At 37.5% G+C, this 12,355-nt stretch overlaps 1 protein-coding gene across 4 annotated transcripts in view; it reads right to left on the bottom strand.

Moving 5' to 3' along the window:
- The window catches only part of LOC124391529 (potassium voltage-gated channel subfamily KQT member 2), a 52,293-nt gene extending 42,031 nt beyond the window's left edge, over positions 1-10,262 (bottom strand). For 2 of the 4 annotated variants that reach the window (XM_046858159.1, XM_046858169.1), the window contains exon 1: positions 9,773-10,262. In XM_046858159.1, the coding sequence (XP_046714115.1) occupies positions 9,773-10,065 (293 nt within the window). In that variant the 5' untranslated portion in view covers positions 10,066-10,262. The remainder of the gene's footprint in view (positions 1-9,772) is intronic. The other 2 variants (XM_046858178.1, XM_046858187.1) reach the window with 1 other exon arrangement.
- Between the last annotated feature and the right edge of the window lie 2,093 nt (positions 10,263-12,355).

Here is a 12,355-nt window from a genome sequence, read left to right as displayed (position 1 = left end):
TAAGCTACCACCCTCCTGTATAGTATGTGATGTATTTGTACATTCTCCTGGTACCCAATAAAATGTGATTCAAACAAAAGAATGCATTCATTAAAAATTACTTGTATTCTAGATGGTATACTATAATTACTGAATTTAATTAAGTAATTATTTACTATTTCTTAATGGTGTACATAGTTTGTCAGTGCTGCTAATTTCAGAGCCTTTCATTTTAGGGTTAGTTAATAGATTCTGTTAAATGATGACAAAGAGAGAGAGTGTGTGAGAAAGTGTCATGGATAGACCAGGCGTCAGGAACCGGGAGTAAAACGAGGTGTTGTTTATTGATCTTCAATATGCAAACACAAAAGAGTAAGACACGAAACTGCAGGAAACGATTAACTTAACTGAATCAAGCTTCACTCGAAGCGTAGCTAGGAGCATGGGAAACTCAGGTGGTCGTAAGCACGGTAGGTAGTCCAGACAATCTTTGGTTGTAAACTGTAGATTGGACGGTGAGTGAAGGGGAAGAGGGACCTTATTAAGGGGACGGGTAAATGGAGGACAGGTGAAGGTGATTAGTAGGAGGGAGGGCTGAGGGAGAGTGTTGAGCGTTGGAGGTGGTGGCTCTCTGACAGAAAGAGAGTGTGAGAGCGAGAGATGTAGCTCAGGCAGAATTTGAGTTTGATGCCACAGATATAGAGGATGTATGAGAAACAGTTAGAAAGAGCCAGAGAGAAAAGGCTGGATGCCTAAGTTTTTAACACTTAAATAGCACTGATTTTTGCAGGACACTGGTAAGCTCCTTTAATTGCATTAGCTTTGATTTCCATAGCACCACCAGCCTGTTACGACCACCACCCACTACATCAAATCTAAGAGCTTAAGAGATTTTAGTCTCGGCTCACTAAGGCTCATTTTTCACCCCACACAAAAAAGCAGGCAATAAGGTGCTTGTCCTCCGTGATCACACATACTGCAGCACGTTGTCTCAGAATGAAATTCATAAACATCCCTTACTTCAAAGCATACATCTACCTTAATTCACTGCTGTTAGTCACTTTTTACCCCAGTATGCACCAGCTATCATTGGGCTTGCCAATCAGGTTCAGTCAGGCCAGCATGCGCAGTATTAACTTTTGTTGATCCTCCTAGACCTGCTGGAGCTACACTTGTTCCAAAAAGCATTATTTGTGCCCCAAATGCCACAGTCACATAGCCACAAGATGTTCTTATCTAAATGAGGAAAGCCCTGGCACTAGCCTGCTGGTGTTGCTAACAAAACGGTTTCACTGGAGAGCTGCACAACATTGGAATAACATTAAAATGACAGTTGGTTCCTTTATAGCCTAGAGAGCAATGTGGTATAACAGGAGCACAAAGGGTAGTGTGTCCCCAGTGTAAAATCAAAATGTGTTAACTTGCTGTAACTAAAGGTTGAGGTCCATGATGAGATTTGAGACTTTATCAGAATTGAATGACAATACCATGATTGTAAGCATTGGGGTGGTACGCAGTTTAGCTTGCCAGAGAACCTATTTAGATTTAACCAGTGGCGGGCTGTCGGTATTAGCAAAGCCTTCTCTTCTAGCCTAAACTCTATCAGAATCACTGTACTTTCTGTACATAAAAATGTATTAAACTATTGTCAATAGTCTATTCTCTTTATTTCATAGCGTTTCTCTTGGCTGCACTGCTACAAGGACTGTCTGTTTACTCTGGAGGTTCTATCAATCAGATTTCAAATCCCCCGGAAAATTGTAATGCACAAAAAAGTGCACATAAATGCACTAAAAACCCAGAGTGGACTATATATGTAATTTTTTTTATTTTTATTTTTATCCTGTTAATATTGATAATATTAATACTTCTGCTAGAGATTATGTATGCTGGGTAGCATAACTAAGGACACAGCAGAAGAAGACTTGTTGAATTGTGTTAATTGATTTTCTTGCTTTAGTAATTATTAATAAACACTCATCCTCACTGCATACCTGTCTGTGCTGCAGCGCTCAGTTAAACTGCATTTCCATATAATACTGATGCTAATATAACTTTGGTGTCATTATAATAACGGTATTAAGAGCAGGATTGATTCAGTCAGGACTTTACCCATATCAGGGTTGCCTTAACAAGAAAATATCAGTACACCAGTGTAGAGGATACTTTACCGACGGGGCATATACTGTATGTCTGTACTGGCCATTTGTAGACGATATAGACTAAGACAAGGATACCCTTTTTCATCTTTATCACTGACTCTTTTTAGATTTCACACAATTCAGCAACAATCCAACCCCAAAATGGCAAACAAGATCTTTGTATCCAATATTGCTAAGAATTACTTCTAAGCTGCTGCCACAAATGTTCAGGCCTTGTATATCCCTAGCTGGATGGTGTGCACCTCACTTAGTAGATTTGTGTTCTGTCCAATTATAAAGATGACTACATCTTTATTAGAAGGTGTATGCGGGCAGCCATTGTCAGAATGAAACTGATATCTCTGAAGATGGCATCTTTTCTAGCAATCACTTCTGCAAAATGACTCTGCATGCTCTGCCAGTAATCATACTTTGTATGCGTTGGAGTGTCAGATGACACTGGGGTGACTTTGTGGATGAATCTGTAATCCCTGCCCATGTTCATATCACCCAAGAGCATTCTTTGCTAGGCTTTACATGCTTTATAGTAATGATTAAATAGATTGTGGATTGTGTGGACAGTGGCAATCTTGAAGCACCTTACAATAGACTTTATGAGAAAAAAACGTCGGGGGAATAAGCCTGTAACTAAACCAGAAATATCAATTCGATGGTACAAGTAGGCACAGGTGAAGGTTAAGTGTGTGTATTTTAACCGAAATATCTAAATGCAAATTATAAGTAACTAATGTAACTGATTCCAAACAATAAAGCTTTAGTTATATTGTTGGAAAAGTAATTTTCCTGTCTAGCTTCATAATACTAGAATAGCTAGATAGCTAGATAAGCTAGATAATTTTTTTACATTTAGCTAGCTAAATGTTATTCATTCCTGTTTAGGCATACTTAATGCTTACCAGGAAAATGATTAAATATTAAAATCATATAAACCATAAATAATTATATAACTAATATATTATAAAACTAATAAAATAACTAAAACCAGTAAAGCTTGGAATCAAAGTGCGATAAAAAAAAAAAACAATGCGACCCAATGTAGGATTTTCTTTAGAGAAATGACTTTTTTTTTTTTCATTAGCTATGACCAAGAAAGATGAATGAATATCCTACATTTCTTTTGAACAGGATGGGTCAAGAAAATCTATAGGAGTGTCATGATCAGATTTCTGATTGTATTGTTTTGAACCGTCCAGCAACACTATTTTTGCTACTACACCTTGTTTCTTATTATATGGTTGGCAGTTATCCAGGTAATTCCTCTATCCCTGGCAGCTAGCAGGGATGAAATACCCAGCTGTATGACAGCAGGATTTATTTTAAATACAGTGTGTCACTATGTGATGTCTCAGCATACTTGCACTCACCTCCAAAAAGCTGTAGAGATGACTCTCACCCCTTCAAACTATCTGGGGTTTATTGAACCACCAGTTAGCCATGTCATTTGCTATGAATTGAGTAGGAGAGTAAATTTCTTATAAATGTTATTCTATAGATGATTGAATCCAGACTCTGCATCAAGCATATAGGTTTAAATGATTTGGATAGTGCAGTGACCACATTTTCATTTTGGGCCATGGAGGTTGACATTTACTACAGAAATTGTTTATTTCCATCATTTAATCCGACTCTCAGAGCTGTGTGGACAAGTATGAATCCATCCAGCGAAAGGACAGCCATTTATCTTGTTGCTCATCCATCACTCATCTATCTCCCCATCCATCCAGCCAGATGTACATCCACTCCAGATTCATTGCAATAACATTTGCAGGATACATTTGACTGACACATTGGCTAACAGCATGAACTGATGATGAGTGGCGGCCTCAGTGCAGCTCAGTGTTGCCCTTCCATAGCTTAGTGTCACAGAGAGAGGCAACATTATCTGGCTTAGTTCACATTTGACCCAGCATTTGCATTCATTTTAAAAAGAATGTCAGCATGTCAGTGTCCACCATTGGGCCGCTCACAGAAAGACAGTAACAACTTGAAAAAGAAAAAAGACAAAGAATGTAGCCTGCTGTATAATAATTTGGTATGTAAAAACAATAACACAAGGGTAACACTGTAACTATATTATGTTTATTAGTTTGCTACTCAAGCAACATAAAGCCAAGAGCCAAAAACGTCTACCAAACTCTAAATAGTGCTTACACTGGAAAAGAGACACCGTAAAGTTCGCAATAATGGCAACATAATATTTAATATAGATCATTGATAAAGCAGACCATAGAAAAAAAGTCAATTAAACAAAACCAAATCAGATTGATTCCTTTGCACGTAGAAATTCAGAATTACTGTAATGCACACACAGAGATTACAAAAAGAGAATCCATAAACATGTAGTAGAGCAAATCTGTATCCCAAGTGGCCTGCTAGAGCAAAAGTACTAAGACACAAAGCGCAAAGGAGTGTCGGTTACCTGGTAACAGCTGCCAAGTTTCTAAAGGGACCGAAATCATAAAGCAACACACTAGATATGATTAGATGGCCGGATGAGTTTTAGGGGCAAAAGCAATGTTTACTGTGGTAAGCAGAAAAAAAATATTTTTAAACATGAAAAACAAACTCATTAAACATTATTACAAGTATTTCAATGTAACAACAAGAACACAAACAACAAATTCTGACATTGTGTGGAATCGATGTAGACCTCCAATCTTGAACTAAAGTAATTCATCAGAGATGCTATCATTCATTTTTGACCAATATTTCTGACCTGTTCACTAACCCAGGTCTGGGTTCAGTCAAGATAAATCACTCACCACTCAGATGGCAAATTCAATAGAAGGGCTTTCATGAAAACTTTGTACACCCATTTATCATTATAATAGCCCACAGACCTCTCAGTATGACTCAGATCTTTCCTAAATGTGTCTGTGGTAGTGTTTTAGCTCGGCCTGGGCTTGGCAGTGTGCAGTACTGCAAGACAGATGGCAATGTGCTGATCTCTAGAGGCCAGTTATCATGCTTGGTATTTATATAATAAGTGGATGATGCTGCCTGTTTTACATCTGATCCTTTCACATGCACACACACCTGCGTTGTCTGCAGGGGTAGCAGGAAGCAGTCTAATCATGAGTGTCTGATGCAGCCAGCAACAGCTGTACAGCTACAGGATGGCAAGAGCCCATACTCATGTATATGCAATGTGAAATGTGAAGGCTCCTTTAAAGCAAAGTGATAGCACAGTAAAATTAATGAATATACAAGCCTAGTAGTATTTTAGATCACAAGAATTTTAGAACAAGAAGTTTTAAACAAACGCTGGGGAGCTAAAGAGCCGCAACAGATCTGTCTGCTTTTAAATTCATCAGTATTCGGTGCTCACGGTTTTCTGCTGCTTTTAATCATACACAGTGCAACCATGAACAAATTGCTGATAAATCTAGTAAATCTTTTCAACACCTAAGATGTTCGGAAGAACATAACGATTTACAGACAGCTCTATTGAGAATGTGCAAGCACCATGACATGCAGCGTGAAGGGCCGACTGCACTGCTGCTTGTCAAAATGAGTTATGTAGTGCAGTGGATAGGGAAATAATAAAATGACAACAATCACTAAATTCTAATTTAATGAAAGATAAGCTGGGGCAGTGTTCTAATTATATTGAATGAATAGTGCATCTGAGAAAGCATACATGTGGCACCACATATTTAGATATAAATATATTTTTTATAGGATGCACTAAAAGAGTATACATTTAGAGCGAGAATTGTGCTATATTCCGGACTGTACTCTGCAGTTCTGTGCTAAAACAAAAGCAAAAGCCGTTATACACTTGAACTGCATTATAAACTAAATCGCCAGACATTTATTTTAGATCCAACATTTGCCTATGCAATTAACTAAAGTATATCTATGAATTTAGCAACTGAATGTTGTATCACTGGCAATAAACAAAATAGTAAAAACAAGCACCCTCATTTTGCCTTGTACATTAGCAGAGCCTGGCATTCTTTGCTGTTTTGTTGTCATGACAAAGGATTACACTGGTACATCTCTACATCACACAAGCCAGCAGCTACAGAATAGTGTTTGTTCATGAGAAAATGCCATTAGGTGGAATGACCACTCCAAATTGTAAATGTTTGTTCATAGTTCCCAGTGATGGACTAAGATCCCTTTTAGAGCATATTCACATTTCTCATCCACCTCTCATCCAGGATCTGGACCTGTCATGACCCTGATGAGGGAGATGATTGAATAAATAAATTATTTAGCAAGCATCAGCACATTCAGTGCACAGCTCTTGAACATGACATGATTATTTAAGTGAGTTTTGTAAGGTATTTATACACTATATAAAAATATATGTCTTTGGGCTATACATGAAAAAACAATAAATGTATCGAGTTGTAAATATAAATATTGCAAAAAGTGTCATTAAATCAAGTCGTGGTTTGTCAAATGTAAAAGTGCTTTTTAAAGTTCTCAGGGAAAATGTTAATAGACAGCACTTTGGAAAAGCCAAGGGCCATGCTGAAGCCTTATAAAGCATATCCAGTCAGTACAATTGTTCCATAATATGCAGGTGAAAACATTTATAGAAAGCAAACCAATCATTCCTAGAAAGTTTTGCCATGCATGAATTTACAAAGTAAGACTAATGATAAGAAAGGTAAGAAAGAAGCCAGCAGCCACTCCAAAAGAGCTACGTGCTGACCTAAAGCAGCAGGACTGTCCAACATAGATAATAATAAGGTGACTGCACTATAATTATGTTGACTTAAACATCTCATACAAAATTCCTTAGTTACAAAAAAAGTACAAACATACATATCTAAATATTTTTAGACATCAGATCTACTTTAAAGCAATATGCTGTGCTTTAGCCAAACAAAACAGCAATAAAACTCTTTGGCATTAACTTAGCTTGTCATGTTTAAATATTCGGGTGTTTCAAAAAAGGGATGCCAATATGACCTATATAAGTGAAGTATGGAGATGGAAACATTTGATGATATTGTGCTATAGATATATTATCAGGTATATTGAATCTTTTCAGAGATGAATTTAGGGGGGAAATGGAAGTCTCCTTAAGATAACAATCTCAAACATACATGACCTTAATCCCTTCGAGAATTCATGGAGTAATTTTAAATTGGGAGTCTATTATAGGGGACTCTCTCAGCCTTGGGGGAATTAAATACAATTTGTCAAGAGGAATGGGCCAAAATTCAAACGTAATTACTTTTTTCTACTTGACATCTCTAAGTAGGGATGTTGGTAATTTGTGGCATCTGAATATTTTTTTCCTATTCAATGTATTTCTTTGATTACACTCATTAATGCATATTGGTTCATATTTATAAGTAAAAAAATATATATATATATATATTGTGTGTATATATGTAGTAGCAAATGTACATGCACTGGAGATTTACATAAACAAACACAATAGTGTTTTATTAATAATTTCCATTCACTATAGCTAAGGCTACAAAATGTGATGGAGAACTAGTTTGTATTAGTTTCTTTCTCCAACTTTCTGTTTTACAGACTATACAGTGTAATGGCTGAGGAAGCCCATGTGATTCAAGATTTGTAACAACATACTGCCACATTTGAAAGATGGGCAACATACTATCTATACAGCATGCAAGAAACAATTTTTTCTCTTTTGCAAAATTTGATTTCACTACAAAATGTTCTCATTTTAGTTGAAAACAGGGGCTTTAAAAAAACATGCACAGAAACACAAAAAGGGGGAATTAATACACCTGGCCGGTTTTGGAGCTATACCACAAAAGTGTTTTGCTGCTCAATAGAAAACATGGTTGGGCTACACTCTGTGTAAAAAATACATTATTTTTTTCTTTAATACCAATTTACTACTGGGTTGCTGTTAAACAACTGTAAAAAAAAAAAAAAGTTTTTTAATAATAAAAGAAATAATAGAATTAACTGCATTTATCTTTTTTTTTTTTTTTTTTTTTACTATTGAAGCATTTAGCTGTATGTAGATTTGATGTCACATTCTACATAAGGGTTATTTAGGAATTTTTGGCAGCCTAACTGCAAGACATGTAATGCAGTTTTGTGCCAAATCATTAAAGGTTCCCAGAAAAGAACATACTGAAAAATCCGGAAGGGTTATCAATTTTCTAATATAATAGAAAATACCACATAAATATATTCAGTTTCACAATTGAACACACAACCTTCTGATTTGTAGCTAAACCTTTGAACACTGAACAACCACAACTACCTTAACTAGCTTGCATTGATCCAATGCAATCTTTAATACGGTTAATTTAGTTGATGGTGTAGTTGCTTATTGAGTTGATTGTTATTGATTAGTGGGTAAAATTTTGATTTACACATCAGAAGGTAGTGTATTTTAGTCTCAACTGTGATAAACTGTCACAGCTTGGGCCTGGAAAAGACTCTTAACTTTCATCTCAGTTTTATTCTGCATCAGGCAAATTAGCAAATATACTGGATTATTTATTATTTTTACTATGTAAGATTTTATAGTACTTTAGTGTAAATGTTTTACAGCGATTTACTGTATATTTTACAGCATGGTGCTAGCAAATTACTATAAAAATTAATTTTATACTTAAAGCACTCCATTAAATGCCGTTTTTGGGATGCCACTTGGTATAAGGGTTCTATAAGAATTCTTGGTAGCCTAAATGCAAGTCATACAATCCATTCTTTTGTAGAGTTTTGTGTCAAACCATTAAAGGTTCCCAGAAAGGAACATACTAAAACATCACGAACGGTTGTCAATTTTCTAAACATTTACTACTGCATGCAGCCTTTTATCTAAGCAGCTGCTCCTCTCAGGGAGCTGTCCAGTGCTGAAACGTGTGTGAGATGACAAAGGCAGCAGACAGTTTGCTGAGCATCCTTTCAATCCGGGGAGAGAAATACACAGATTGAGAGGGGGTGAAACACAGTCAGCGTGATATGCTATTGCTTTAATTAAAACATGACCGCTTATTAGACTACAGGGCACGTCCGCACCTCAAGCTGACACTGTGCATGTAGTAAACACGAGGCCCTTGATTTCTATAAAAAAACATAATGTTCCCATTCATCAAGACCAATAACACCCATGTACTCATAAATGAATGGATTGCAAACCTGTCCTTTTTTCCCTGTTCATACGCAGTGTACAATATAACTCCAACGCCTCTTTGTCTTCTACGAATATTGGCTACTACAACCGTCAAATTGTGTTTGGTCGCTTATACAGTGTCGTGAAAGAGATAGAAACTGCAGTAAAAAAAGAGCATTCAGCTGACAAAGCAAGACAAAAACATTTTGAAATAAGCCAGTCACGTGCTCCGATAGGAATCTTAATAATTCAGAACAAAAATAGCATCACGAAAGGATGAGCAAATTCAAGAATATATCGTATTTTATAAATATGTGCAATATCTGAAGTAGGCGTGATTGAAGGAGTAGACGATGAACAGAGGAAACGAGCAGGATGCGTGAACGCAGAAAGAATCAAGCATCCTGGCCATCTCAAAACAATCGAGGCGTTTAAAAGGTAAATAAGCACACGTGAGAAAAGGTCTGATAGAATGGTGTGAAATAATGATGGCTGTTTAAAGGGGAAAAGAAAAACATCTGGCTTTTTAAGCTCTGCAGCATCACTGATGTGAGTTACTCACACATAAGCGTGATAGATGAACGCCCAGCCTCGTGGTCTCTCCAGAACATTGTAGAGGAAATTCTGCAGGCGCCGGTAGAAGGCGTTGCGCTTCGGCGGCTTTTTACCCGCGATGCCGGAGCGTTGCTTGCTCAGGATGCTGCCGCGCTTGGTCGCGTCGCTGGACGCGATGAGTAGCGCGCCATCACGACTCGAATCCGCCGCGGCCGCCTCGAGCCCCACAAAGCCCACCTTGAGCTTCTTCTCGGTCTGCGGGCCTGGGTAAACCCCGCCGTTGCGGGATTTCTGCACCATGTTGGCGGCGGGGCTGGCATGGAGAGCAGAGAGAAGGCGCGGGCGCGCGTGTTGGGGCTCCTCCGCCCTCCGTCAGGTGCGTGCAACTCGTTGTGGCAGGCGCGTGTGTGCGCGCGGCTAAGGACTGGGAGAAGCGCGAGCGCGCGGCGCGCGCTCGAGAAGGAGCTCGGGTGTGCGCGAAGAGAGGAAGCCAATAGTGATGCGGAAAGATAGTCCGCAGTCTCTCTCTCTCTCTCTCTCTCTCTCTCTCTGTCTAAATCAGCATCTTCCGACCACCTGACAGTAGAAGTCGGAAAGACAGCACGGCTGCTCAATAATTCAGAAGGGATGGAGGTTGAATCTGTCTAACACACACTTAAATAATCTATTGAAAACAAAAACAAAAACAAAAAACACTGAACCCGTAAACAATGTAAACATTGTACATTACGGTACCTGTACAATAGGCCAAAAGACAAAAAAATTTGTCTGCAATAAAATAACAGCAGCTTTAGGGAAGTGGTCTGGACCTTATATAGAAGGAGAGACTGAGATCATGTCCCTTGAGACTAATAACTTTTCCAGTTCCAACTAATCTAATCATGAACAAAACCATGTACTGTATATACACTATACCTGCCCAGGCCTGGCACTGAAGGACATGTAGTGAGAGAGAGAGAGAGAGAGAGAGAGAGAGAGAGAGAGAGAGAGAGCATATAATCATATATCATATCACAGACACATACAAACAATTTAATAATTAATTTTTCTCTCTGTAATTTCATCATAAGTACAATTATTCATTTAAGTATTGCCAGGTTTACACTCTAATGAAGATAAGTGAGCAGTAGGCAGCACCAGAGGGCTGAGATTACTAGGAACTGAATCAGACCAACCGAGTGTTCTATACATTATCAGGTACACCAAAACCTCGGCATCCTAATGCCCTTCATTTCGCCTTCAAGTTTATGTTCCCGCAATTATACTGTATGCTGAACTATTCATTCGGTTGACTTGAGGTAATCCTGTAACATTTTCATGAACAACATTTTGGTTCTGGTCATGCCACATTACAGCACTTCACTTTGTTACAATATTCACTTTCAATATGACCCCACAAAGAATACAATAGTACCACACAGTGACCCTAAAGAGAGCCTGGATAGCTTAAAGATTGCAATTGCTAAATACAGTTTAGATGTAAGTCTCCATCACTTTTAAATTAGTTTAATACAATAGACCCAAAGTTTAAGTTCCAGTTAACACATAGATCATATACTACACAGTAATAAAAGGGAATTTTATTCTCTGGTGTCACTCATATGAGGATAAGCTCCATTTTGAGTATGGTCTCTCTCAGGATTTTGACTCTTGTTGTCTTAGGGAGTTTTTCCTTGCTGACTTACTCACTAAAAATTAATTAACAAATGCAATTCTATGATATTGTGAGTGCCGGTCCATTACACATAATATTTCTGTCCACTAGTTATAATAGTATATAATATTTATTTCAAACACCCATACTCACACTCTATTTCCCTTTTTTCCAGTGACACATTTTTAAATGCTTTTTTATTCATTTATTTTTTAATTAGATTGTTTCTTTCTTCAATAACATATTGGCAAGGCAACTATTGTACACATTTGTCTGTCATGTATATTCATATAAATTGCATTATCATGTATTGGCATCTATTTTGAGTATGATTATATTATTATGCATCTGTGGGGCTACTGCTATATAGGTGTCAGGAGATTCATCACACTACGCTTCACCAGAAAACCAGCATACTTAGGGTCATTACACATTAATACCTACAATATTTATCATGCACTCTAAATCCTTTCAGGATTCACTGTGCAGGCCTCTTGAATGAAATCAGATTTAATGCAGAATCGTGCATTACACATCTGCATACAGGGGGTTAATCAGAGGTTCAGAACAATTAAGGTGACACCACAGGTGACTTTGTTTGTGATCATGATAAATAATGCATGCCTAGATGTTATATTGCTACAGAGAAGCATGAAGGCAAAATAACAGGATGGAGGGTAGCCTTTCATCTGTTCATTCAGGCGTTTCCATGACAACAGCCCAGTGAACAATAAGGCAGATTTTATAAGGCAGTTCTTATTTGTACTTTCACACTTTCACTCAGGATCCCCAGCACAGAGCCTGGCAATATTGTTTATCCTCTTAAAAAAAAGAAAAAAGAAAAAAAAAAAACATAAACAAAAACAAAAACAAAAAACACAAAAATTGTATATACTATTACATACTATTATACTGTTGATTTAATTTTAATTTTTT

The sequence above is a fragment of the Silurus meridionalis genome, chromosome 1, assembly GCF_014805685.1.
Source record: "Silurus meridionalis isolate SWU-2019-XX chromosome 1, ASM1480568v1, whole genome shotgun sequence".
Lineage (NCBI taxonomy): Eukaryota > Metazoa > Chordata > Actinopteri > Siluriformes > Siluridae > Silurus > Silurus meridionalis.
This window is presented reverse-complemented; position numbering and strand designations above follow the sequence as displayed.